Below are 26,931 nucleotides of genomic sequence, written 5' to 3'. Positions count from 1 at the left end.
TAGTCTAGTGTAGTCTAGTCTAGTCTAGTCCGGTCAAGTCTAGTCTAGTCTAGTCTAGTGTAGTCTAGTGTAGTGTAGTGTAGTCTAGTGTAGGCTAGTCTAGTCTAGTCTAGGCTAGTTTAGTCTTGTGTAGTGTAGTCTAGTCTAGTGTAGTGTAGTCTGTTCTAGTCTAGTGTAGTCTAGTCTAGTGTAGTGTACTCTAGTGTAGTCTAGTCTAGTCTAGTCTAATGTAGTCCAGTGTAGTCTAGTGTAGGCTAGTCTAGTCTAGTGTAGTCTAGTCTAGGCTAGTCTAGTCTTGTGTAGTGTAGTCTAGTCTAGTGTAGTGTAGTCTTTTCTAGTGTAGTGTAGTCTAGTGTAGTGTAGTCTAGTGTAGTGTAGTCTAGTCTAGTCTAGTCTACTCTAGTGTAGTCTAGTCTAGTGTAGTGTAGTGTAGTGTAGTCTAGTCTAGTCTAGTGTAGGCTAGTGTAGTGTAGTCTAGTCTAGTCTATTGTAGTCCAGTCTAGTCTAGTCTAGTGTAGTGTAGTTTCGGCTAGTGTAGTGTAGTCTGTTCTAGTCTAGTCTAGTGTAGTGTAGTCTAGTGTAGGCTAGTCTAGTCTTGTCTAGTGCAGTGCAGTCTAGTCTAGTGTAGTCTTGTCTAGTCTAGTGCAGTGTAAGTGTAATGTAGTGTAGTCTAGTGTAGTGTAGTGTAGTCTAGTGTAGGTTAGTCTAGTGTAGTGTAGTGTAGTGTAGTCTAGTCTAGTCTAGTGCAGTCTAGTGTAGTCTAGTCTAGTCTAGTGCAGTGCAGTCTAGTCTAGTGTAGTCTTGTCTAGTCTAGTGTAGTGTAAGTGTAATGTAGTGTAGTCTAGTGTAGTGTAGTGTAGTCTAGTGTAGGTTAGTCTAGTCTAGTGTAGTCTAGTGTAGTGTAGTCTAGTATAGTCTAGTGTAGTGTAGTGCACCATAGTCTAATGTAGTCAAGTGTAGTGTAGTCTACTCTAGTCTAGTCTAGTGTAGTCTAGTCTAGTCTAGTCCGGTCAAGTCTAGTCTAGTCTACTCTAGTGTAGTCTAGTGTAGTGTAGTGTAGTCTAGTGTAGGCTAGTCTAGTCTAGTCTAGGCTAGTTTAGTCTTGTGTAGTGTAGTCTAGTCTAGTGTAGTGTAGTCTGTTCTAGTCTAGTGTAGTCTAGTCTAGTGTAGTGTACTCTAGTGTAGTCTAGTCTAGTCTAGTCTAATGTAGTCCAGTGTAGTCTAGTGTAGGCTAGTCTAGTCTAGTGTAGTCTAGTCTAGGCTAGTCTAGTCTTGTGTAGTGTAGTCTAGTCTAGTGTAGTGTAGTCTTTTCTAGTGTAGTGTAGTCTAGTGTAGTGTAGTCTAGTGTAGTGTAGTCTAGTCTAGTCTAGTCTAATGTAGTCCAGTGTAGTCTAGTGTAGGCTAGTCTAGTCTAGTCTAGTGTAGTCTAGTCTAGTGTAGTGTAGTCTAGTTTAGTCTAGTGTAGTGTATTCTGTTCTCGTCTAGTCTAGTCTAGTGTAGTCTAGTCTAGTGTAGTGTAGTGCAATCTAGTCTAGTGTAGTGCAGTCTAGTCTAGTCTTGTCTAGTGTAGTGCAGTGCAGTCTAGTCTTGTGTAGTGTAGTGTAATCTAGTCTAGTGTAGTGTAGTGCAGTCTAGTCGAGTCTAGTGTATTTTAGTCTAGTCTAGTCTAGTGTAGTGCAGTGCAGTCTAGTGTTCTCTAATGTAGTCTAGTGTAGTGCAGTGTAGTGTAGTCTAGTGTAGGCTAGTCTAGTGTAGTGTAGTCTAGTGTAGTCCAGTCTACTCTAGTGTAGTCTAGTCTAGTGTAGTGTAGTGTAGTGTAGTCTAGTCTAGTCTAGTGTAGGCTAGTGTAGTGTAGTCTAGTCTAGTCTATTGTAGTCCAGTCTAGTCTAGTCTAGTGTAGTGTAGTTTCGGCTAGTGTAGTGTAGTCTGTTCTAGTCTAGTCTAGTGTAGTGTAGTCTAGTGTAGGCTAGTCTAGTCTTGTCTAGTGCAGTGCAGTCTAGTCTAGTGTAGTCTTGTCTAGTCTAGTGTAGTGTAAGTGTAATGTAGTGTAGTCTAGTGTAGTGTAGTGTAGTCTAGTGTAGGTTAGTCTAGTGTAGTGTAGTGTAGTGTAGTCTAGTCTAGTCTAGTGCAGTCTAGTGTAGTCTAGTCTAGTCTAGTGCAGTGCAGTCTAGTCTAGTGTAGTCTTGTCTAGTCTAGTGTAGTGTAAGTGTAATGTAGTGTAGTCTAGTGTAGTGTAGTGTAGTCTAGTGTAGGTTAGTCTAGTCTAGTGTAGTGTAGTGCAGTCTAGTCTAGTATAGTCTAGTCTAGTGTAGTGTAGTCTAGTCTAGTCTAGTGTAGTGTAGTGCACCATAGTCTAATGTAGTCAAGTGTAGTGTAGTCTACTCTAGTCTAGTCTAGTGTAGTCTAGTCTAGTCTAGTCCGGTCAAGTCTAGTCTAGTCTAGTCTAGTGTAGTCTAGTGTAGTGTAGTGTAGTCTAGTGTAGGCTAGTCTAGTCTAGTCTAGGCTAGTTTAGTCTTGTGTAGTGTAGTCTAGTCTAGTGTAGTGTAGTCTGTTCTAGTCTAGTGTAGTCTAGTCTAGTGTAGTGTACTCTAGTGTAGTCTAGTCTAGTCTAGTCTAATGTAGTCCAGTGTAGTCTAGTGTAGGCTAGTCTAGTCTAGTGTAGTCTTGTCTAGGCTAGTCTAGTCTTGTGTAGTGTAGTCTAGTCTAGTGTAGTGTAGTCTTTTCTAGTGTAGTGTAGTCTAGTGTAGTGTAGTCTAGTGTAGTGTAGTCTAGTCTAGTCTAGTCTAATGTAGTCCAGTGTAGTCTAGTGTAGGCTAGTCTAGTCTAGTCTAGTGTAGTCTAGTCTAGTGTAGTGTAGTCTAGTTTAGTCTAGTGTAGTGTATTCTGTTCTCGTCTAGTCTAGTCTAGTGTAGTCTAGTCTAGTGTAGTGTAGTGCAATCTAGTCTAGTGTAGTGCAGTCTAGTCTAGTCTTGTCTAGTGTAGTGCAGTGCAGTCTAGTCTTGTGTAGTGTAGTGTAATCTAGTCTAGTGTAGTGTAGTGCAGTCTAGTCGAGTCTAGTGTATTTTAGTCTAGTCTAGTCTAGTGTAGTGCAGTGCAGTCTAGTGTTCTCTAATGTAGTCTAGTGTAGTGCAGTGTAGTGTAGTCTAGTGTAGGCTAGTCTAATGTAGTGTAGTCTAGTGTAGTCCAGTCTACTCTAGTGTAGTCTAGTCTAGTGTAGTGTAGTCTAGTCTAGTCTAGTGTAGGCTAGTGTAGTGTAGTCTAGTCTAGTCTATTGTAGTCCAGTCTAGTCTAGTCTAGTGTAGTGTAGTTTCGGCTAGTGTAGTGTAGTCTGTTCTAGTCTAGTCTAGTGTAGTGTAGTCTAGTGTAGGCTAGTCTAGTCTTGTCTAGTGCAGTGCAGTCTAGTCTAGTGTAGTCTTGTCTAGTCTAGTGTAGTGTAAGTGTAATGTAGTGTAGTCTAGTGTAGTGTAGTGTAGTCTAGTGTAGGTTAGTCTAGTGTAGTGTAGTGTAGTGTAGTCTAGTCTAGTCTAGTGCAGTCTAGTGTAGTCTAGTCTAGTCTAGTGCAGTGCAGTCTAGTCTAGTGTAGTCTTGTCTAGTCTAGTGTAGTGTAAGTGTAATGTAGTGTAGTCTAGTGTAGTGTAGTGTAGTCTAGTGTAGGTTAGTCTAGTCTAGTGTAGTGTAGTGCAGTCTAGTCTAGTATAGTCTAGTCTAGTGTAGTGTAGTCTAGTCTAGTCTAGTGTAGTGTAGTGCACCATAGTCTAATGTAGTCAAGTGTAGTGTAGTCTACTCTAGTCTAGTCTAGTGTAGTCTAGTCTAGTCTAGTCCGGTCAAGTCTAGTCTAGTCTAGTCTAGTGTAGTCTAGTGTAGTGTAGTGTAGTCTAGTGTAGGCTAGTCTAGTCTAGTCTAGGCTAGTTTAGTCTTGTGTAGTGTAGTCTAGTCTAGTGTAGTGTAGTCTGTTCTAGTCTAGTGTAGTCTAGTCTAGTGTAGTGTACTCTAGTGTAGTCTAGTCTAGTCTAGTCTAATGTAGTCCAGTGTAGTCTAGTGTAGGCTAGTCTAGTCTAGTGTAGTCTAGTCTAGGCTAGTCTAGTCTTGTGTAGTGTAGTCTAGTCTAGTGTAGTGTAGTCTTTTCTAGTGTAGTGTAGTCTAGTGTAGTGTAGTCTAGTGTAGTGTAGTCTAGTCTAGTCTAGTCTAATGTAGTCCAGTGTAGTCTAGTGTAGGCTAGTCTAGTCTAGTCTAGTGTAGTCTAGTCTAGTGTAGTGTAGTCTAGTTTAGTCTAGTGTAGTGTATTCTGTTCTCGTCTAGTCTAGTCTAGTGTAGTCTAGTCTAGTGTAGTGTAGTGCAATCTAGTCTAGTGTAGTGCAGTCTAGTCTAGTCTTGTCTAGTGTAGTGCAGTGCAGTCTAGTCTTGTGTAGTGTAGTGTAATCTAGTCTAGTGTAGTGTAGTGCAGTCTAGTCGAGTCTAGTGTATTTTAGTCTAGTCTAGTCTAGTGTAGTGCAGTGCAGTCTAGTGTTCTCTAATGTAGTCTAGTGTAGTGCAGTGTAGTGTAGTCTAGTGTAGGCTAGTCTAGTGTAGTGTAGTCTAGTGTAGTCCAGTCTACTCTAGTGTAGTCTAGTCTAGTGTAGTGTAGTGTAGTGTAGTCTAGTCTAGTCTAGTGTAGGCTAGTGTAGTGTAGTCTAGTCTAGTCTATTGTAGTCCAGTCTAGTCTAGTCTAGTGTAGTGTAGTTTCGGCTAGTGTAGTGTAGTCTGTTCTAGTCTAGTCTAGTGTAGTGTAGTCTAGTGTAGGCTAGTCTAGTCTTGTCTAGTGCAGTGCAGTCTAGTCTAGTGTAGTCTTGTCTAGTCTAGTGTAGTGTAAGTGTAATGTAGTGTAGTCTAGTGTAGTGTAGTGTAGTCTAGTGTAGGTTAGTCTAGTGTAGTGTAGTGTAGTGTAGTGTAGTCTAGTCTAGTCTAGTGCAGTCTAGTGTAGTCTAGTCTAGTCTAGTCTAGTGCAGTGCAGTCTAGTCTAGTGTAGTCTTGTCTAGTCTAGTGTAGTGTAAGTGTAATGTAGTGTAGTCTAGTGTAGTGTAGTCTAGTGTAGGTTAGTCTAGTCTAGTGTAGTGTAGTGCAGTCTAGTCTGGTATAGTCTAGTGTAGTGTAGTCTAGTCTAGTCTAGTCTAGTGTAGTCTAGTCTAGTGTAGTGTAGTCTAGTGTAGTGTAGTCTACTCTAGTCTAGTCTAATGTAGTCTAGTCTAGTCTAGTCCGGTCAAGTCTAGTCCAGTCTAGTGTAGTGCAGTGTAGTGCAATCTAGTCTAGTCTAGTGTAGTGCAGTCTAGTCTAGTGTAGTGTAGTGTAGTCTAGTGTTCTCTAGTGTAGTCTAGTGTAGGCTAGTCTACTGTAGTCTTGTCTAGTGTAGTGTAGTCTAGTGTAGTGCAGTGTAGTCTAGTGTAGTGTAGTGTAGTGCAGTCTAGTATAGTGCAGTCTAGTCTAGTGTAGTCTAGTATAGTGCAGTCTAGTCTAGTGTAGTCTAGTCTAGTGTAGTCTAGTGTAGTGTAGTCTAGTCTAGTGTAGTCTAGTCTAGTTTAGTGTAGTCTAGTTTAGTCTAGTGTAGTGTAGTCTAGTGTAGTGTAGTCTAGTCTAGTGTAGTGTAGTCTAGTGTAGTGTAGTGTAGTCTAGTCTAGTCTAGTCTAATGTAGTCCAGTGTAGTCTAGTCTAGTCTAGTGTAGTGTAGTTTCGTCTAGTGTAGTGTAGTCTTTTCCAGTCTAGTCTAGTCTAGTGTAGTGTAGTCTAGTGTAGGTTAGTCTAGTCTAGTGTAGTGTAGTATAGTGCAGTCTAGTCTAGTCTAGTCTAGTCTTGTGTAGTGTAGTCCAGTCTAGTGTAGTGTAGTCTGTTCTAGTCTAGTGTAGTCTAGTCTAGTGTAGGCTAGTCTACTGTGGTCTACTCTAGTCTAGTCTAGTGTAGTGTAGTCTAGTCTAGTGTAGTGTAGTCTAGTCTAGTGTAGTCTAGTATAGTGTAGTCTTGTCTAATCTAGTCTAATGTAGTCCAGTGTAGTATAGTCTAGTCTAGTCCAGTGTAGTGTAGTCTAGTGTAGTGTTGTCTTTTCCAGTCTAGTCTAGTCTGGTGTAGTGTAGTCTAGTGTAGGTTAGTCTAGTCTAGTGTAGTGTAGTCTAGTGTAGTGTAGTATAGTGCAGTCTAGTCTAGTGTAGTCTAGTCTAGTCTAGTCTACTCTAGTGTAGTCTAGTGTAGTCTAGTCTAGTCTAGTGTAGTGTAGTCTAGTCTAGTCTAGTGTAGTCTAGTGTAGTGTAGTGCACTATAGTCTAATGTAGTCAAGTGTAGTGTAGTCTACTCTAGTCTAGTCTAGTGTAGTCTAGTCTAGTCTAGTCCTGTCAAGTCTAGTCTAGTCTAGTCTAGTGTAGTGCAGTGTACTGCAGTCTAGTCTAGTGTAGTGCAGTATAGTCTAGTCTTGTCTAGTGTAGTGCAGTGCAGTCTAGTCTTGTGTTGTGTAGTGTAGTCTAGTCTAGTCTAGTGTAGTGCAGTACAGTCTAGTGTTCTCTAATGTAGTCTAGTGTAGTGCAGTGTAGTGTAGTCTAGTGTAGTGTAGTCTAGTCTAGTGTACTGTAGTGTTGTCGAGTCTAGTCTAGTGTAGTGTAGTCTAGTCTAGTCTAGTGTACTGTAGTGCAGTCTAGTCGAGTCTAGTGTAGTCTAGTCTAGTATAGTGCAGTGCAGTCTAGTCTAGTCTAGTGTAGACTAGTCTAGTCTAGTGTAGGCTAGTCTAGTGTAGTGTAGTCTAGTGTAGTCCAGTCTACTCTAGTGTAGTCTAGTCTAGTGTAGTGTAGTCTAGTCTAGTCTAGTGTAGGCTAGTGTAGTGTAGTCTAGTCTAGTCTAGTCTAATGTAGTCCAGTGTAGTCTAGTCTAGTCTAGTGTAGTGTAGTTTCGTCTAGTGTAGTGTAGTCTGTTCTAGTCTAGTCTAGTCTAGTGTAGTGTAGTCTAGTGTAGGCTATTCTAGTTTAGTCTAGTCTAGTGTAGTGTAGTGTAGTGCAGTCTAGTCTAGTGTAGTGTAGTCTAGTGTAGTGTAGTCTACTCTAGTCTAGTCTAATGTAGTCTAGTCTAGTCTAGTCCGGTCAAGTCTAGTCCAGTCTAGTGTAGTGCAGTGTAGTGCTGTCTAGTCTAGTCTAGTGTAGTGCAGTCTAGTCTAGTCTAATGTAATGCAGTGCAATCTAGTCTAGTGTAGTGTAGTGTAGTCTAGTCTAGTCTAGTGTAGTGTAGTGTAGTGTAGTCTAGTGTTCTCTAGTGTAGTCTAGTGTAGTGTAGTCTACTGTAGTGTTGTCTTGTCTAGTCCAGTCTACTCTAGTGTAGTCTAGTCTAGTGTAGTGTAGTGTAGTCTAGTGTAGGCTAGTGTAGTGTAGTCTAGTATAGTCTAGTCTAGTGTAGTCTAGTCTAGTGTAGTGTAGTGTAGTCTAGTGTAGTCTAGTGTAGTGTAGTCTAGTGTAGTGTAGTCTAATCTAGTCTAGTGTAGTCTAGTCTAGTGTAGTGTAGTGTAGTCTAGTCTAGTGTAGTCTAGTCTCGTGTAGTCTAGTCTAGTGTAGTGTAGTCTAATCTAGTCTAGTAGTTAGTCTAGTGTAGTGTAGTCTAGTCTAGTCTAGTGTAGTGTAGTCTAGTCTAGTGTAGTGTAGTCTAGTCTAGTGTAGTCTAGTCTAGTTTAATGTAGTCAAGTGTAGTGTAGTCTAGTGTAGTCTAGTCTAGTGTAGTGTAGTCTAGTCAAGTTCAGGCTAGTCCATTGTTGTGTAGTGTAGTCTAGTATAGTCTAGTCTAGTCTAGTCTAGTCTAGTGCAGTCTAGTCTAGTCTAGTGTTGTAGTCTAGTCTAGTCTAGTGTAGTCTAGTCTAGTGTAGTGTAGGCTAGTCTAGTCTAGTGTAGGCTAGTGTAGTGTAGTCTAGTCTAGTCTAGTGTAGTGTAGTGTAGTCTAGTCTAGTTTAGTTCGATCTAGTCTATTGTAGTATAGTCTAGTCTAGTGTAGTCTAGTCTAATGTAGTCTAGTGTAGTGCAGTCTAGTCTAGTCTAGTGTAGTGTAGTCTAGTGTAGTATAGTCTAGTCTAGTGTATTCTAGTCTAATGTAGTCAAGTGTAGTGTAGTCTAGTCTAGTCTAGTTTAGTCTAGTGTGGTGTAGTCTAGTGTAGTGTAGTGTAGTCTAGTCTAGTGTAGTCTAGTCTAGTCTAGTGTAGTGTAGTCTAGTGAAGTGTAGACTAGTCTAGTCTAGTGTAGTGTAGTCTATTCTAGTCTAGTCTAGTGTAGTGTAGTCTAGTCTAGTTTAGTTCGATCTAGTCTATTGTAGTCTAGTCTAGTCTAATGTAGTCAAGTGTAGTGTAGTCTAGTGTAGTGTAGTGTAGTCTATTTTAGTCTAGTCTAGTGTAGTCTAGTGCAGTGCAGTCTAGTCTAGTGTAGTGTAGTCTAGTCTAGTCTAGTTTAGTGTAGTGCGGTGTAGTCTAGTCTAGTCTAGTGTAGTGTAGTGCAATCTAGTCGAGTCTAGTCTAGTCTAGTGTACTCTAGTCTAGTAAAGTGTAGTGTAGTGCAGTGTAGTGTAGTCTAGTCTAGTGCAGTGCAGTCTAGTCTAGTGTAGTGTAGTGTAGTCTAGTCTAGTGTAGTGTAGTCTAGTCTAGTATAGTGTAGTGCAGTGCAGTCTAGTCTAGTGTAGTCTAGTGTAGTGTAGTCTAGTCTAGTCTAGTTTAGTGTAGTGCAGTGCAGTCTAGTGTAGTGTAGTCTAGTCTAGTCTAGTGTAGTCTAGTGTAGTGTAGTGTAGTGCAGTCTAGTCTAGTGTAGTCTAGTCTAGTGTAATGTAGTGCAGTCTAGTCGAGTCTAGTCTAGTGTATTGTAGTCTAGTCAAGTTCAGGCTAGTCCATTGTTGTGTAGTGTAGTCTAGTATAGTCTATTCTAGTGTAGTCTATTCTAGTGTAGTGTAGTGTAGTCTAGTCTAGTCTAGTCTAGTCTAGTGTAGTGTAGTCTTGGCAAGTTCAGGCTAGTCCATTGTTGTGTAGTGTAGTCTAGTATAGTCTAGTCTAGTGTAGTCTAGTCTAGTCTAGTGCAGTCTAGTCTAGTCTAGTGTAGTAGTGTAGTCTAGTCTAGTCTAGTGTAGTCTAGTGTAGTCTAGTCTAGTGTAGTCTAGTCTAGTGTAGTGTAGTCTAGTCTAGTCTAGTGTAGTCTAGTCTAGTATAGTGTAGTGCAGTGCAGTCTAGTCTAGTGTAGTCTAGTGTAGTGTAGTGTATTCTAATCTAGTCTAGTGTAGTGTAGTGCAGTCTAGTGTAGTGTAGTCTAGTCTAGTCTAGTCTAGTGCAGTGTAGTCTAGTCTAGTGTAGTCTAGTCTAGTATAGTGTAGTGCAGTGCAGTCTAGTCTAGTGTAGTCTAGTCTAGTGTAGTGTAGTCTAGTCTAGTCTAGTGTAGTCTAGTCTAGTGTAGTGTAGTGCAGTCTAGTCTAGTGTAGTCTTGTCTAGTGTAGTGTAGTGCAGTCTAGTCGAGTGTAGTCTAGTCGAGTGTAGTCTAGTCTAGTGTAGTGTAGTCTTGTCTAGTGTAGTCTAGTCTAGTGTAGTGTAGTGTAGTCTAGTGTAGTGTAGTCTAATCGAGTCTAGTCTAGTGTAGTGTAGTCTAGTCTAGTCTAGTGTACTGTAGTGCAGTCTAGTCGAGTCTAGTCTAGTGTAGTCTAGTCTAGTCTAGTGTAGTAGTGTAGTCTAGTGTAGTCTAGTGTAGTCTAGTCTAGTGTAGTCTAGTCTAGTGTAGTGTAGTCTAGTCTAGTCTAGTGTAGTCTAGTCTAGTATAGTGTAGTGCAGTGCAGTCTAGTCTAGTGTAGTCTAGTCTAGTGTAGTGTAGTGTAGTGTATTCTAATCTAGTCTAGTGTAGTGTAGTGCAGTCTAGTGTAGTGTAGTCTAGTCTAGTCTAGTCTAGTGCAGTGTAGTCTAGTCTAGTCTAGTGTAGTCTAGTCTAGTATAGTGTAGTGTAGTGCAGTCTAGTCTAGTGTAGTCTAGTCTAGTGTAGTGTAGTCTAGTCTAGTCTAGTGTAGTCTAGTCTAGTGTAGTGTAGTGCAGTCTAGTCTAGTGTAGTCTAGTCTAGTGTAGTGTAGTGCAGTCTAGTCGAGTGTAGTCTAGTCGAGTGTAGTCTAGTCTAGTGTAGTGTAGTCTTGTCTAGTGTAGTCTAGTCTAGTGTAGTGTAGTGTAGTCTAGTGTAGTGTAGTCTAATCGAGTCTAGTCTAGTGTAGTGTAGTCTAGTCTAGTCTAGTGTACTGTAGTGCAGTCTAGTCGAGTCTACTCTAGTCTAGTGTAGTCTAGTCTAGTATAGTGCAGTGCAGTCTAGTCTAGTGTAGTGTAATCTAGTCTAGTCTAGTGTACTGTAGTGTAGTCGAGTCTAGTCTAGTCTAGTGTAGTGTAGTTTAGTCTAGTCTAGTGTACTGTAGTGCAGTCTAGTCGAGTCTAGTCTAGTGTAGTCTAGTCTAGTATAGTGCAGTGCAGTCTAGTGTAGTGTAGTCTAGTCTAGTCTAGTGTAGTTTAGTCTAGTATAGTGTAGTCTAGTGTAGTGTAGTCTAGTCTAGTGTAGTGTAGTGTAGTCTAGTCGAGTCTAGTCTAGTGCAGTGTAGTCTAGTCTAGTCTAGTGTACTGTAGTGCAGTCTAGTCGAGTCTAGTCTAGTGTAGTCTAGTCTAGTATAGTGCAGTGCAGTCTAGTCTAGTGTAGTGTAGTCTAGTCTAGTCTAGTGTACTGTAGTGTTGTCGAGTCTAGTCTAGTGTAGTGTAGTCTAGTCTAGTCTAGTGTACTGTAGTGCAGTCTAGTCGTTTCTAGTCTAGTGTAGTCTAGTCTAGTATAGTGCAGTGCAGTCTAGTGTAGTATAGTATAGTCTAGTCTAGTCTAGTCTAGTGTAGTCTATTCTAGTATAGTGTAGTGTAGTGCAGTTTAGTCTAGTCTAGTGCAGTCTAGTCTAGTGTAGTGTAGTCTAGTCTAGTCTAGTGTAGTGTAGTGCAGTCTAGTCTAGTCTGGTTTAGTGCAGTGCAGTCTAGTCTAGTCTAGTGTAGTCTAGTCAAGTTCAGGCTACTCCAGTGTAGTGTAGTCTAGTGTAGTGTAGTCTAGTGTAGTCTAGTCTAGTCTAGTGCAGTCTAGTCTAGTCTAGTGTAGTAGTGTAGTGTAGTCTAGTCTAGTCTAGTGTAGTGTAGTCTAGTGTAGTCTAGTCTAGTGTAGTGTAGTCTAGTCTAGTCTAGTGTAGTCTAGTCTAGTCTAGTGTAGTGTAGTCTAGTCTAGTCTAGTGTAGTGTAGTCTAGTCTAGTCTAGTGTAGACTAGTCTAGTCTAGTGTAGTGTAGTCTAGTCTAGTGTAGTGTAGTCTAGTCTAGTTTAGTTCGATCTAGTCTATTGTAGTCTAGTCTAGTGTAGTCTAGTGTAGTAGTCTAATCTAGTCTAGTTTAGTGCAGTGCAGTCTAGTCTAGTGTAGTGTAGTCTAGTCTAGTCTTGTTTAGTGTAGTGCGGTGTAGTCTAGTCTAGTCTAGTGTAGTGTAGTGCAGTCTAGTCGATTCTAGTCTAGTCTAGTGTAGTCTAGTCTAGTATAGTGTAGTTTTGTGCAGTCTAGTGTAGTCTAGTCTAGTGTAGTCTAGTCTAGTATAGTGTAGTGCAGTCTAGTCTAGTGTAGTCTAGTCTAGTCTAGTGTAGTGTAGTCTAGTCTAGTGTAGTGTAGTGCAGTGTAGTGTAGTCTAGTCTAGTCTAGTCTAGTGCAGTGTAGTCTAGTCTAGTCTAGTCTAGTGTAGTGTAGTCTAGTATAGTATAGTGTAGTGCAGTGCAGTCTAGTCTAGTGTAGTCTAGTCTAGTGTAGTGTAGTCTAGTCTAGTGTAGTGTAGTGCAGTCTAGTCTAGTGTAGTCTAATCTAGTGTAGTGTAGTGCAGTCTAGTCGATTGTAGTCTAGTGTAGTCTAGTCTAGTGTAGTGTAGTCTTGTCTAGTGTAGTGTAGTGTAGTCTAGTCTAGTGTAGTGTAGTCTAGTCGAGTCTAGTCTAGTCTAGTGTAGTGTAGTCTAGTCTAGTCTAATGTACTGTAGTGCAGTCTAGTCGAGTCTAGTCTAGTGTAGTCTAGTCTAGTATAGTGTAGTGTACTGTAGTGTAGTCGAGTCTAGTCTAGTGTAGTGTAGTCTAGTCTAGTCTAGTGTACTGTAGTGTAGTCGAGTCTAGTCTAGTGTAGTGTAGTTTAGTCTAGTCTAGTGTACTGTAGTGCAGTCTAGTCGAGTCTAGTCTAGTGTAGTCTAGTCTAGTATAGTGCAGTGCAGTCTAGTCTAGTGTAGTGTAGTCTAGTCTAGTGTAGTTTAGTCTAGTATAGTGTAGTCTAGTGTCGTGTAGTCTAGTCTAGTGTAGTGTAGTCTAGTCGAGTCTAGTCTAGTCTAGTGCAGTGTAGTCTAGTCTAGTCTAGTGTACTGTAGTGCAGTCTAGTTGAGTCTAGTCTAGTCTAGTATAGTGCAGTGCAGTCTAGTCTAGTGTAGTGTAGTCTAGTCTAGTCTAGTGTACTGTAGTGTTGTCGAGTCTAGTCTAGTGTAGTGTAGTCTAGTCTAGTCTAGTGTACTGTAGTGCAGTCTAGTCGTGTCTAGTCTAGTGTAGTCTAGTCTAGTATAGTGCAGTGCAGTCTAGTCTAGTGTAGTGTAGTCTAGTCTAGTCTAGTGTAGTCTATTCTAGTATAGTGTAGTGTAGTGCAGTTTAGTCTAGTCTAGTGCAGTCTAGTCTAGTGTAGTGTAGTCTAGTCTAGTCTAGTGTAGTGTAGTGCAGTCTAGTTGAGTCTAGTCTAGTCTAGTATAGTGTAGTCTAGTCTTGTCTAGTGCAGTCTAGTCTAGTGTAGTGTAGTCTAGTCTAGTGCAGTGTAGTGCAGTCTAGTCGAGTCTAGTCTAGTGTAGTCTAGTCTAGTATAGTGCAGTGCAGTCTAGTGTAGTGTAGTCTAGTCTAGTCTAGTGTACTGTAGTGCAGTGCAGTCTAGTCTAGTCTAGTGTAGTCTAGTCAAGTTCAGGCTACTCCAGTGTAGTGTAGTCTAGTGTAGTGTAGTCTAGTGTAGTCTAGTCTAGTCTAGTGCAGTCTAGTCTAGTCTAGTGTAGTAGTGTAGTGTAGTCTAGTCTAGTCTAGTGTAGTGTAGTCTAGTGTAGTCTAGTCTAGTGTAGTGTAGTCTAGTCTAGTCTAGTGTAGTGTAGTCTAGTCTAGTCTAGTGTAGTGTAGTCTAGTCTAGTCTAGTCTAGTGTAGACTAGTCTAGTCTAGTGTAGTGTAGTCTAGTCTAGTGTAGTGTAGTCTAGTCTAGTTTAGTTCGATCTAGTCTATTGTAGTCTAGTCTAGTGTAGTCTAGTGTAGTAGTCTAATCTAGTCTAGTCTAGTTTAGTGCAGTGCAGTCTAGTCTAGTGTAGTGTAGTCTAGTCTAGTCTAGTGTAGTGTAGTGCAGTCTAGTCGATTCTAGTCTAGTCTAGTGTAGTCTAGTCTAGTATAGTGTAGTGTAGTGCAGTCTAGTGTAGTCTAGTCTAGTGCAGTGCAGTCTAGTCTAGTGTAGTCTAGTCTAGTGTAGTCTAGTCTAGTATAGTGTAGTGCAGTCTAGTCTAGTGTAGTCTAGTCTAGTGTAGTGTAGTGCAGTCTAGTGTAGTGTAGTCTAGTCTAGTCTAGTCTAGTGCAGTGTAGTCTAGTCTAGTCTAGTGTAGTGTAGTCTAGTCTAGTATAGTATAGTGTAGTGCAGTGCAGTCTAGTCTAGTGTAGTCTAGTCTAGTGTAGTGTAGTCTAGTCTAGTGTAGTGTAGTGCAGTCTAGTCTAGTGTAGTCTAATCTAGTGTAGTGTAGTGCAGTCTAGTCGAGTGTAGTCTAGTGTAGTCTAGTCTAGTGTAGTGTAGTCTTGTCTAGTGTAGTGTAGTCTAGTCTAGTGTAGTGTAGTCTAGTCGAGTCTAGTCTAGTCTAGTGTAGTGTAGTCTAGTCTAGTCTAGTGTACTGTAGTGCAGTCTAGTCGAGTCTAGTCTAGTGTAGTCTAGTCTAGTATAGTGTAGTGTACTGTAGTGTAGTCGAGTCTAGTCTAGTGAAGTGTAGTCTAGTCTAGTCTAGTGTACTGTAGTGTAGTCGAGTCTAGTCTAGTGTAGTGTAGTTTAGTCTAGTCTAGTGTACTGTAGTGCAGTCTAGTCGAGTCTAGTCTAGTGTAGTCTAGTCTAGTATAGTGCAGTGCAGTCTAGTCTAGTGTAGTGTAGTCTAGTCTAGTGTAGTTTAGTCTAGTATAGTGTAGTCTAGTGTCGTGTAGTCTAGTCTAGTGTAGTGTAGTCTAGTCGAGTCTAGTCTAGTCTAGTGCAGTGTAGTCTAGTCTAGTCTAGTGTACTGTAGGACAGTCTAGTCGAGTCTAGTCTAGTCTAGTCTAGTATAGTGCAGTGCAGTCTAGTCTAGTGTAGTGTAGTCTAGTCTAGTCTAGTCTAGTGTACTGTAGTGTTGTCGAGTCTAGTCTAGTGTAGTGTAGTCTAGTCTAGTCTAGTGTACTGTAGTGCAGTCTAGTCGTGTTTAGTCTAGTGTAGTCTAGTCTAGTATAGTGCAGTGCAGTCTAGTCTAGTGTAGTGTAGTCTAGTCTAGTCTAGTGTAGTCTATTCTAGTATAGTGTAGTGTAGTGCAGTTTAGTCTAGTCTAGTGCAGTCTAGTCTAGTGTAGTGTAGTCTAGTCTAGTCTAGTGTAGTGTAGTGCAGTCTAGTTGAGTCTAGTCTAGTCTAGTATAGTGTAGTCTAGTCTAGTCTAGTGCAGTCTAGTCTAGTGTAGTGTAGTCTAGTCTAGTGCAGTGTAGTGCAGTCTAGTCGAGTCTAGTCTAGTGTAGTCTAGTCTAGTATAGTGCAGTGCAGTCTAGTGTAGTGTAGTCTAGTCTAGTCTAGTGTACTGTAGTGCAGTCTAGTCGAGTCTAGTCTAGTGTAGTCTAGTCTAGTATAGTGCAGTGCAGTCTAGTGTAGTGTAGTCTAGTCTAGTGTAGTCTAGTCTAGTCTAGTGCAGTCTAGTCTAGTCTAGTGTAGTAGTGTAGTGTAGTCTAGTCTAGTCTAGTGTAGTGTAGTCTAGTGTAGTCTAGTCTAGTGTAGTGTAGTCTAGTCTAGTCTAGTGTAGTGTAGTCTAGTCTAGTCTAGTGTAGTGTAGTCTAGTCTAGTCTAGTGTAGACTAGTCTAGTCTAGTGTAGTGTAGTCTAGTCTAGTGTAGTGTAGTCTAGTCTAGTTTAGTTCGATCTAGTCTATTGTAGTCTAGTCTAGTGTAGTCTAGTGTAGTAGTCTAATCTTGTCTAGTCTAGTTTAGTGCAGTGCAGTCTAGTCTAGTGTAGTGTAGTCTAGTCTAGTGTAGTGTAGTGCAGTCTAGTCGATTCTAGTCTAGTCTAGTGTAGTCTAGTCTAGTATAGTGTAGTGTAGTGCAGTCTAGTGTAGTCTAGTCTAGTGCAGTGCAGTCTAGTCTAGTGTAGTCTAGTCTAGTGTAGTCTAGTCTAGTATAGTGTAGTGCAGTCTAGTCTAGTGTAGTCTAGTCTAGTGTAGTGTAGTGCAGTCTAGTGTAGTGTAGTCTAGTCTAGTCTAGTCTAGTGCAGTGTAGTCTAGTCTAGTCTAGTGTAGTGTAGTCTAGTCTAGTATAGTATAGTGTAGTGCAGTGCAGTCTAGTCTAGTGTAGTCTAGTCTAGTGTAGTGTAGTCTAGTCTAGTGTAGTGTAGTGCAGTCTAGTCTAGTGTAGTCTAATCTAGTGTAGTGTAGTGCAGTCTAGTCGAGTGTAGTCTAGTGTAGTCTAGTCTAGTGTAGTGTAGTCTTGTCTAGTGTAGTGTAGTCTAGTCTAGTGTAGTGTAGTCTAGTCGAGTCTAGTCTAGTCTAGTGTAGTGTAGTCTAGTCTAGTCTAGTGTACTGTAGTGCAGTCTAGTCGAGTCTAGTCTAGTGTAGTCTAGTCTAGTATAGTGTAGTGTACTGTAGTGTAGTCGAGTCTAGTCTAGTGAAGTGTAGTCTAGTCTAGTCTAGTGTACTGTAGTGTAGTCGAGTCTAGTCTAGTGTAGTGTAGTTTAGTCTAGTCTAGTGTACTGTAGTGCAGTCTAGTCGAGTCTAGTCTAGTGTAGTCTAGTCTAGTATAGTGCAGTGCAGTCTAGTCTAGTGTAGTGTAGTCTAGTCTAGTGTAGTTTAGTCTAGTATAGTGTAGTCTAGTGTCGTGTAGTCTAGTCTAGTGTAGTGTAGTCTAGTCGAGTCTAGTCTAGTCTAGTGCAGTGTAGTCTAGTCTAGTCTAGTGTACTGTAGGACAGTCTAGTCGAGTCTAGTCTAGTCTAGTCTAGTATAGTGCAGTGCAGTCTAGTCTAGTGTAGTGTAGTCTAGTCTAGTCTAGTGTACTGTAGTGTTGTCGAGTCTAGTCTAGTGTAGTGTAGTCTAGTCTAGTCTAGTGTACTGTAGTGCAGTCTAGTCGTGTTTAGTCTAGTGTAGTCTAGTCTAGTATAGTGCAGTGCAGTCTAGTCTAGTGTAGTGTAGTCTAGTCTAGTCTAGTGTAGTCTATTCTAGTATAGTGTAGTGTAGTGCAGTTTAGTCTAGTCTAGTGCAGTCTAGTCTAGTGTAGTGTAGTCTAGTCTAGTCTAGTGTAGTGTAGTGCAGTCTAGTTGAGTCTAGTCTAGTCTAGTATAGTGTAGTCTAGTCTAGTCTAGTGCAGTCTAGTCTAGTGTTGTGTAGTCTAGTCTAGTGCAGTGTAGTGCAGTCTAGTCGAGTCTAGTCTAGTGTAGTCTAGTCTAGTATAGTGCAGTGCAGTCTAGTGTAGTGTAGTCTAGTCTAGTCTAGTGTACTGTAGTGCAGTCTAGTCGAGTCTAGTCTAGTGTAGTCTAGTCTAGTATAGTGCAGTGCAGTCTAGTGTAGTGTAGTCTAGTCTAGTATAGTGCAGTGCAGTCTAGTGTCGTGTAGTCTAGTCTAGTCTAGTGTACTGTAGTGTTGTCGAGTCTAGTCTAGTGTAGTGTAGTCTAGTCTAGTGTACTGTAGTGCAGTCTAGTCGAGTCTAGTCTAGTGTAGTCTAGTCTAGTATAGTGCAGTGCAGTCTAGTCTAGTGTAGTCTAGTCTAGTCTAGTGTAGTGTAGTCTAGTTTAGTGTAGGCTAGTCTAGTGCAGTCTAGTCTAGTGCAGTGTAGTCTAGTCTAGTCTAGTGTAGTGTAGTGCAGTTTAGTCGAGTCTAGTCTAGTCTAGTATAGTGTAGTGTAGTGCAGTTTAGTCTAGTCTAGTGCAGTCTAGTCTAGTGCAGTGTAGTCTAGTCTAGTGTAGTGTAGTGCAGTTTAGTCGAGTCTAGTCTAGTCTAGTATAGTGTAGTCTAGTCTCGTCTAGTGCAGTGTAGTCTAGTGTAGTGTAGTCTAGTCTAGTGTAGTGTAGTGTAGTGTAGTCGAGTCTAGTCTAGTCTAGTCTAGTGCAGTGTAGTCTAGTCTAGTGTACTGTAGTGCAGTCTAGTCGAGTCTAGTCTAGTGTAGTCTAGTCTAGTATAGTGCAGTGCAGTCTAGTCTAGTGTAGTGTAGTCTAGTCTAGTGTACTGTAGTGTTTTCGAGTCTAGTCTAGTGTAGTGTAGTCTAGTCTAGTCTAGTCTAGTGTACTGTAGTGCAGTCTAGTCGAGTCTAGTGTAGTCTAGTCTAGTATAGTGCAGTGCAGTCTAGTCTAGTGTAGTGTAGTCTAGTCTAGTCTAGTCTAGTTTAGTGTAGTCTAGTCTAGTGCAGTCTAGTCTAGTGTAGTCTAGTCTAGTCTAGTATAGTGCAGTGCAGTCTAGTCTAGTGTAGTCTAGTCTAGTCTAGTCTAGTGCAGTCTAGTCTAGTCTAGTCTAGTCTAGTCTAGTGTAGTGCAGTGCAGTCTAGTCTAGTCTAGTCTAGTATAGTGTAGTCTAGTCTAGTCTAGTTTAGTGTAGTCTAGTCTAGTGTAGTGTAGTCTAGTCTAGTATAGTGTAGTGTAGTGCAGTTTAGTCTAGTGTAGTGTAGTCTAGTCTAGTCTAGTTTAGTGTAGTCTAGTCTAGTGCAGTCTTGTCTAGTGTAGTCTAGTCTAGTCTAGTCTAGTGCAGTCTAGTCGAGTCTAGTCTAGTCTAGTCTAGTGTAGTGCAGTGCATTCTAGTCTAGTCTAGTATAGTGTAGTCTAGTCTAGTCTAGTTTAGTGTAGTCTAGTCTAGTGTAGTGTAGTCTAGTCTAGTCTAGTTTAGTGTAGGCTAGTCTAGTGCAGTCTAGTCTAGTGTAGTGTAGTGTAGTCTAGTCTAGTCTAGTCTAGTGTAGTCTAGTCTAGTCTAGTTTAGTGTAGTCTAGTCTAGTGTAGTCTAGTCTAGTATAGTGTAGTGTAGTGCAGTTTAGTCTAGTGTAGTGTAGTCTAGTCTAGTGTAGTGTAGTGCAGTCTAGTCGAGTCTAGTCTAGTCTAGTGTAGTGCAGTGCAGTCTAGTCTAGTCTAGTGTAGTCTAGTCTAGTTTAGTGTAGTCTAGTCTAGTGTAGTGTAGTCTAGTCTAGTCTAGTTTAGTGTAGGCTAGTCTAGTGCAGTCTAGTCTAGTGTAGTGTAGTGTAGTCTAGTCTAGTCTAGTCTAGTGTAGTCTAGTCTAGTCTAGTGTAGTGTAGTCTAGTCTAGTCTAGTGCAGTGCAGTCTAGTCTAGTATAGTGTAGTGCAGTTTAGTCTAGTGTAGTGTAGTCTAGTCTAGTCTAGTCTAGTCTAGTGTAGTGCAGTGCAGTCTAGTCTAGTCTAGTATAGTCTAGTCGAGTCTAGTCTAGTCTAGTGTAGTGCAGTGCAGTCTAGTCTAGTCTAGTATAGTGTAGTCGAGTCTAGTCTAGTCTAGTGTAGTGCAGTGCAGTCTAGTCTAGTCTAGTGTAGTGTAGTCTAGTCGAGTCTAGTCTAGTCTAGTGTAGTGCAGTGCAGTCTAGTCTAGTCTAGTATAGTCTAGTCGAGTCTAGTCTAGTCTAGTGTAGTGCAGTGCAGTCTAGTCTAGTCTAGTATAGTGTAGTCGAGTCTAGTCTAGTCTAGTGTAGTGCAGTGCAGTCTAGTCTAGTCTAGTATAGTGTAGTCTAGTCTAGTCTACTCTAGTCTTACCTGTAACCACCAACCTCTAAAGGAACGAGGAAATAAACGGATTTATAGGATAACTGGAATTTCTGCTCTTTGCAGACGGAGGGTTTCCGGTACCCCAGGCCTTCCTCAGTGCCCCCCTCCCCCTCTGCCTCCGTCCACTCAACCCCCCACCACAGTGATGTGGAGGATGATGATGAACCATACGATGAAGACGAGGAGGCGGAAAGGGACCGACTGAACATCAAGGCTCCTTTTGTCCTGGGATCTGTCCCGGAGGGGAAGAAGAAGCAGCCAGGAGAGTCGGGAAACTGAGACTCATCATCACCATCACCATAGTCATCATCATCATCACCTTCTTCAGCTGCTGATGAAGACCACACACCTTCATCCTTCTCATATTTACCAGACGCTGATAACGTGAACTGAAGTTGCCTTGGCGATGAAGCCGAACACGTTCCTCTGGTCCTCATGTCTCCTGAAAACAGCCGCAGTAAAAGAAAAGCCTTTTTTCTGTTCCTCAGGGAGCTAACTCTCAGATCGTTTTCTTGAGCAAACATTCTTCATATTTGTATGAACAGGAAATATCTGCAGATTTCTCTGTATTTATCACAAAACCTGGGATTTGTCTCACCGGTTAGACCAGAGGGGAGACCTGGTCCACCCCCCGTCAGGGGGAGGCTACTGCCTTACGACTAATGTGCTCAGCATGGATCAGTAACGGTGTGGGTTAGGGTGAATGTGACATGCAGAGTGGTGAGATAAGAGCTGCACAGTACGGACCAGCTAACTGTTTCCATGTACGCGCTTCATTTTTCTGCCTCCTGTCTGAAATAAAGTTTATCTTCACCACGACGAGGCTGCCTGCGTGATCCTGGTCTGAAGCTGAGACACGGTCAGGACAAAAACTGCTTTTTACTTTTCATCTCGATGATGTTCATGGAGATAAAGCTCATAAAGTTGGGAATATTCTGCTTTTTGGACGATGTCAGAATGAACCTAAACTACAATCTGAACTTGACTTTCTCTCAACATCTGAATCACCAAAAAAGTGTCGAAATGTTCTACAACGTGATGCTCTCCGACATGATTCACCACAGAAGAAGAAGAATATCAGCCATGAAAGGAGTTCTGGTTCTTGTATGTAAACCAGGGTGCTGGTCCTGGAGTACTGCCATCCTCCCTGCACATCTTCTCCAGCACACCTGACTCACATGAGCCGGATGATGTGTGGAGGAGGGAATTCAGACATGTAATTCAGTCTTTTAGCTGCGGTTCTCCTCGTCATGTTGCATATTTACACTTTTCCCACATTTCCACGTCTTCCTGCTCCTATCTACCTGCTGTCCTCACTGCAGCACCTCCACCTCAGCTGCATCCCAAACGTCTTCCTGCTACTATCTACCTGCTGTCCTCACTGCAGCACCTCCACCTCAGCTGCATCCCAAACGTCTTCCTGCTACTATCTACCTGCTGTCCTCACTGCTGCACCTCCACCTCAGCTGCATCCCAAACGTCTTCTTGGCTTTATTCCAGCCATAGAGGATCATTATTTTCCTGCTTTTCTCATCACTTGTTGATCTTTGGCTGCTCCTGATTGGACGTTACCATCAGTTTAAGCTCTCTGATTGGTGGAAAGTCTGACAGGAAGTGTCTTCATCATCATGTCCAGGTGGAAATAGAGGTCTCTTAGCAACATGGTAGTGATGGTGATGAAGATGTGATAAATAATGGTGGTATCATGGATTGAAAACCTCCTGGACGGAGGATCTCCGTCATCTTTATGTACAGAGATTCAGCTCAGAGTTTCGCCTTCGTGTTTCAGGACAGCAGAGACAGAGATGCTGTAAATGTGATGACGGATGTGGGGACGTTCAGAGCTTCAGAGATCAAGAATCCAAGTGCTTTGAATCCAAGTCTTTTTAATAAAACATGACATGTGAAACCATATTTACAGAGCTGGTCTCAGACGATGCTCTCAGAAGTATTCTCTCTTCCACACCGGCAGCTCCTGCAGGTACACCTCATCTGGGTTTTCATCAACTGTGGGAGCCGGAGAGGAGAACAGAGTCAAGTCTGAGTGTGAAGCCGTAAACCCACACCGACGTCCCCTCACTCACCTCCTTCTCGGGTCTGCTGCAGGAAGTTGAGGAGGACGGTGGCGGCCTGGTCCACGCTCAGCTTCTCCGTGTTCTGGCTGCGGGTCTCTGACGGGAAACAGAGCACACAGGTCACGTGTCGGCTGCAGGGGCCCCCACGGCTCCTGCAGTGTGACTGTTGAGGGAAGCAGACTGGACTCAAACTGAACTACAGTGGCTTCAGGTAGGGCTGAATGAACTGGGATGTACCTAAGTGTAGCGTGTCATAGACATCTCCTTCTTTTCGGTCCTCAGAGATGAACCTACGACCCTCTGAGAAAAAGTATTACAAGTCAGTTTCACGTCCTTCCACAATGAATCATCCTTCTTCAGCGTCTCACGGCTGATTTCATTCCACTGCTAACACGCCCCGTCTCATAAGTACAGAACATTGTGGGCCAAAATGCGTCTGAAAGCATGAAACCATCAGGAGACAGAATACATACGTGTGCCCTTCAGGTACAACATGGCCTGGGGGGTCCAGTTTCTCCGCTGGAAGGAACTCTGCTGAGAAAACCAAGAAAAGTTCAGACTCCTCTAAGCTCCAGGTTCTTCAGATTCCCAGGAACACAAAAATGTGTGGATGTGAGGAGAAATACCTTTGGAGCACTCCACGACTGAGAGATGAAGGTCGTCAGCAGCAGAAGGGTCAGAAAGTGGACCAAGGTGGCGCTCCTCAAATCCTGCCGGAGAAACAGGCAAGTCTGAAGGCGCAGTGCACAGAGATGCACAAAGCTGGTGGACAACTTACCGTTAGCAGGCCGTGAATTCACTACGTCTGTCCACACAAACTAAATACTAATAACAATAATAATCATCATCATCGGTAACTAGAACTATGGGAATAACATGTTTTATTAACTAAAAGAGTTAAAAAAAGTTGATTAAAAAAATATTTTTCTCTGCAGATTGATGTTAAAAACATAAAATATAAATAAAAAATGAAGAAAAATAATACAATTAAAATACTAACAATAAAAATAAAACTTGAGAAAAAGAATAAAAATACTACCAAAAGAAAAACTGGTAACAAAAAACAAAACAAAACAGAAAAATGATGAGATAAAGTAATTTAAGTCAAATTAAACTTAGGAAAACAAAGAATAAAAGTTTTTAAAAAAATCTACAAGAAAAACTAGTTAAAAAAAAAAACTTAAAAAGGAGGATAATGAAGGAAAAAGTAAAAAAAAAATGATAAGATGAAAAATAAAACTAGTTAGAAAAGTAAAACTAAAAGAATTAATAGGAAAGTCAAAACTGAAAATTCAGAATAAAAACATGAATAAGAATAAAACTAAAACCACTAAGCTGGACTTACCTTCATGGTACCAGGTCTGGTTCTGACTCAAACAGGATCCGGGTAATTGCTAGCAGGCTGAGCTCTCCTGTATTTATAGCAGGAGAAGCGAGCAGGAATAGGTCACGCCAGCTTGATGAAACGGGGGCGGCTGGACGGAGGAAGCGATCAATGATGCTGCTGCTTGACTGTAAACGCTGAGTTAAAGCAGCTGCCAGCAGCTCATCTCCACATCAGTCATGTTGGAGCTGCTGGCCGTTAATATAAAATGTGAAGCGGCTCTGGGGGGGTGATGGCCCTGCAGACCTGACCCCCCCCCCAGTATTGATGTTTTACTCCTTGCTCACTGGAGCAGGACAGGAGAAAATTGGCAGCTGGATTTTATCAATCAGCTCTTCCAGGAACACAAAGAGGAGCAAATGTGAAGCTGCATCTCAGTGTCGGGAAACTTTATTTGAACCGCAGCAGCAGACAGTGTCAACTCCTCAGGAAGTAGTCTGAGCCCGATACTGGAAAACTCCTGGTTCCAGCCAGTGAAGTTGTGTGTTTTATAGGTTTATGTGCAGCAGCTGGAGGTAAATGAGACTTTCTGGTTTCCACTGAACAGGGGCGTTTCCAGACTCTGTGTCTCAATTCGTTAGTGCATAATGCATAGTGTGCACTACGCACTTCTCTCTCTAGTGTGCACTACGCACTTCTCTCTCTAGTGTGCACTACGGTGGGTTAGTACTGTCCCAAATGGAACATGGACGTAGAGCACTAACCGTAGTGACGAACTCGCATTTGACCACAATTATTCTGCTGCCAAAAGTAAAACAAAGCGCTAAATTAGGAGAATGAATTTGCTTCTTTCATGAAACTCCATCACATTAAAGGTGACGAAGGATCCTCCTCCCATTGGCTGAACATGAGTTGGTACGTATATTTATTTATTTATAACGTGTATGACCCGCCTGCATACGTACCCAGAGTGCGGACCTGTTGCCAGTCCCGCTTCATTGTTGGCTCATCGTTTCAGAGACGGTTCGTCCCACTAAATTCTTTTTAGGAAGTTGTAATAAATAAAATGAACAAATCCAGCAAACATAACTTTATGTATCATATCATCATATATTATGGCCTACAGTAGAGGGATCTATCTCAGTTGTTAACTATATAAAGCAACATCAGACTGTCATGTGTCTCTGCATGTCTCCCTCATGCTTATTAGTATAATAAAGTTTAAATCAAAACACTAATAAAACAGCTTTTAAATATGCAAAGATATTGTCAGTATAAAAATGTCCTTTACATGAAACACATGTTTTAACTGGTGTTTACTCTGATGCTGTGCACATCTGGCAACAGGAAAGGGATTATAAATGATAATGTAGGGAATGTAATGCTGTAAAGAAGATGCTCAGACACAGAGATGCAGCAAAGTTGTTCTAGAAACATTTTATTGAATCCTTTACTGAATCTCCTCCTGCTTGTAGCGGTCCATCTTCCTCATGACGCTCCTCAGGCAGCCTGTCTGAACCCACCTGCAAGCTCGCTTCATATGCTGCCTGTCAGAAGCCAGGTGTGTGTGGAGAGGTCTTTCAGGATCCTAGAGACCAGGTGGAGGTCCGTCTTTCAGGATCCTAGAGACCAGGTGGAGGTCAGTCTTTCAGGACCCTAGAGACCAGGTGGAGGTCCGTCTTTCAGGATCCTAGAGACCAGGTGGAGGTCCGTCTTTCAGGACCCTAGAGACCAGGTGGAGGTCCGTCTTTCAGGATCCTAGAGACCAGGTGGAGGTCCGTCTTTCAGGATCCTAGAGACCAGGTGGAGGTCCGTCTTTCAGGATCCTAGAGACCAGGTGGAGGTCCGTCTTTCAGGATCCTAGAGACCAGGCGGAGGTCCGTCTTTCAGGATCCTAGAGACCAGGCGGAGGTCCGTCTTTCAGGATCCTAGAGACCAGGCGGAGGTCCGTCTTTCAGGATCCTAGAGACCAGGCGGAGGTCCGTCTTTCAGGGTCCTAGAGACCAGGTGGAGGTCCGTCTTTCAGGACCCTAGAGACCAGGTGGAGGTCCGTCTTTCAGGATCCTAGAGACCAGGTGGAGGTCCGTCTTTCAGGATCCTAGAGACTAGGTGGAGGTCCGTCTTTCAGGATCCTAGAGACCAGGTGGAGGTCCGTCTTTCAGGACCCTAGAGACCAGGTGGAGGTCCGTCTTTCAGGATCCTAGAGACCAGGTGGAGGTCCGTCTTTCAGGACCCTAGAGACCAGGTGGAGGTCCGTCTTTCAGGACCCTAGAGACCAGGTGGAGGTCCGTCTTTCAGGATCCTAGAGACCAGGTGGAGGTCCGTCTTTCAGGATCCTAGAGACTAGGTGGAGGTCCGTCTTTCAGGATCCTAGAGACCAGGTGGAGGTCCGTCTTTCAGGACCCTAGAGACCAGGTGGAGGTCCGTCTTTCAGGATCCTAGAGACCAGGTGGAGGTCCGTCTTTCAGGATCCTAGAGACCAGGTGGAGGTCCGTCTTTCAGGATCCTAGAGACCAGGCGGAGGTCCGTCTTTCAGGACCCTAGAGACCAGGCGGAGGTCCGTCTTTCAGGACCCTAGAGACCAGGTGGAGGTCCGTCTTTCAGGATCCCAGAGACCAGGTGGAGGTCCGTCTTTCAGGATCCTAGAGACCAGGTGGAGGTCAGTCTTTCAGGATCCTAGAGACCAGGTGGAGGTCCGTCTTTCAGGATCCTAGAGACCAGGTGGAGGTCAGTCTTTCAGGATCCTAGAGACCAGGTGGAGGTCCGTCTTTCAGGATCCTAGAGACCAGGTGGAGGTCCGTCTTTCAGGATCCTAGAGACCAGGTGGAGGTCCGTCTTTCAGGACCCTAGAGACCAGGTGGAGGTCCGTCTTTCAGGATCCCAGAGACCAGGTGGAGGTCAGTCTTTCAGGACCCTAGAGACCAGGTGGAGGTCCGTCTTTCAGGATCCTAGAGACCAGGTGGAGGTCCGTCTTTCAGGATCCTAGAGACCAGGTGGAGGTCCGTCTTTCAGGACCCTAGAGACCAGGAGGAGGTCCGTCTTTCAGGACCCTAGAGACCAGGTGGAGATCCGTCTTTCAGGATCCTAGAGACCAGGTGGACGTCCGTCTTTCAGGACCCTAGAGACCAGGTAGAGGTCCGTCTTTCAGGATCCTAGAGACCAGGTGGAGGTCCGTCTTTCAGGATCCTAGAGACCAGGAGGAGGTCCGTCTTTCAGGATCCTAGAGACCAGGCGGAGGTCCGTCTTTCAGGATCCTAGAGACCAGGCGGAGGTCCGTCTTTCAGGATCCCAGAGACCAGGTGGAGGTCCGTCTTTCAGGACCCTAGAGACCAGGCGGAGGTCCGTCTTTCAGGATCCTAGAGACCAGGTGGAGGTCAGTCTTTCAGGATCCTAGAGACCAGGCGGAGGTCCGTCTCTCAGGATCCTAGAGACCAGGCGGAGGTCAGTCTTTCAGGATCCCAGAGACCAGGCGGAGGTCCGTCTTTCAGGATCCTAGAGACCAGGCGGAGGTCAGTCTTTCAGGATCCCAGAGACCAGGCGGAGGTCCGTCTTTCAGGATCCCAGAGACCAGGCGGAGGTCCGTCTTTCAGGACCCTAGAGACCAGGTGGAGGTCCGTCTTTCAGGATCCCAGAGACCAGGTGGAGATCCGTCTTTCAGGATCCTAGAGACCAGGTGGACGTCCGTCTTTCAGGATCCTAGAGACCAGGCGGAGGTCCGTCTTTCAGGATCCCAGAGACCAGGTGGAGATCCGTCTTTCAGGATCCCAGAGACCAGGTGGAGATCCGTCTTTCAGGATCCTAGAGACCAGGTGGACGTCCGTCTTTCAGGACCCTAGAGACCAGGTGGACGTCCGTCTTTCAGGACCCTAGAGACCAGGTAGAGGTCCGTCTTTCAGGATCCTAGAGACCAGGTGGAGGTCCGTCTTTCAGGATCCTAGAGACCAGGCGGAGGTCCGTCTTTCAGGATCCTAGAGACCAGGCGGAGGTCAGTCTTTCAGGATCCTAGAGACCAGGTGGAGGTCCGTCTTTCAGGATCCTAGAGACCAGGCGGAGGTCCGTCTTTCAGGATCCTAGAGACCAGGTGGAGGTCCGTCTTTCAGGATCCTAGAGACCAGGTGGAGGTCAGTCTTTCAGGATCCTAGAGACCAGGTGGAGGTCCGTCTTTCAGGACCCTAGAGACCAGGTGGAGGTCAGTCTTTCAGGATCCTAGAGACCAGGTGGAGGTCCGTCCACCGTCCTCCACAACATCTGCATGAGCAGCGGTGACCTTCTGGAGCCAGATGATGATGATGATGAAGATGTCAGGAGGGCAGCTGGGGAACAACCAGCAGGAGAACCAGCAGCATCTCCAGGAACCGTCTGTGAGGCTGATGAGAGGCAGAGGATGGTAATGATGTGTTACTCCCCAGATCATGACTGCATTTATATCTAAACAATAAATAATTTGGCGAATTTTTTGTTTTTCTCTTCTCGTTCAGTCTCAGCAGTTCAGATCTGACGATACGATGCAGATTTATGGCATCAGTGGTAACCATAGTAACGGA

At 43.4% G+C, this 26,931-nt stretch overlaps 2 protein-coding genes across 2 annotated transcripts in view; one reads left to right on the top strand and one right to left on the bottom strand.

Moving 5' to 3' along the window:
- gys2 (glycogen synthase 2) overlaps positions 1 to 19,267 on the top strand; it is a gene marked incomplete at both ends in the record, with an annotated part of 83,932 nt that extends 64,665 nt beyond the window's left edge. Inside the window, one exon of the mRNA XM_079262952.1 lies at positions 19,052 to 19,267. Coding sequence (XP_079119078.1) covers positions 19,052 to 19,267 — 216 coding nt within the window. The remainder of the gene's footprint in view (positions 1 to 19,051) is intronic.
- Positions 19,268 to 20,930: 1,663 nt separating this feature from the next.
- On the bottom strand, positions 20,931 to 22,414 carry spx (spexin hormone; the record flags this gene model as incomplete). The annotated part of the gene is made up of 6 exons (XM_079263107.1): positions 20,931 to 20,995; positions 21,073 to 21,159; positions 21,301 to 21,363; positions 21,537 to 21,594; positions 21,690 to 21,773; positions 22,409 to 22,414. 6 exons carry the CDS (start codon positions 22,412 to 22,414, stop codon positions 20,931 to 20,933), a joined length of 363 nt encoding a protein of 120 aa, XP_079119233.1.
- Positions 22,415 to 26,931: the final 4,517 nt, after the last annotated feature.

The sequence above is a fragment of the Telmatherina bonti genome (genome assembly GCF_933228915.1).
Source record: "Telmatherina bonti genome assembly, chromosome: 23".
Lineage (NCBI taxonomy): Eukaryota > Metazoa > Chordata > Actinopteri > Atheriniformes > Telmatherinidae > Telmatherina > Telmatherina bonti.
This window is presented reverse-complemented; position numbering and strand designations above follow the sequence as displayed.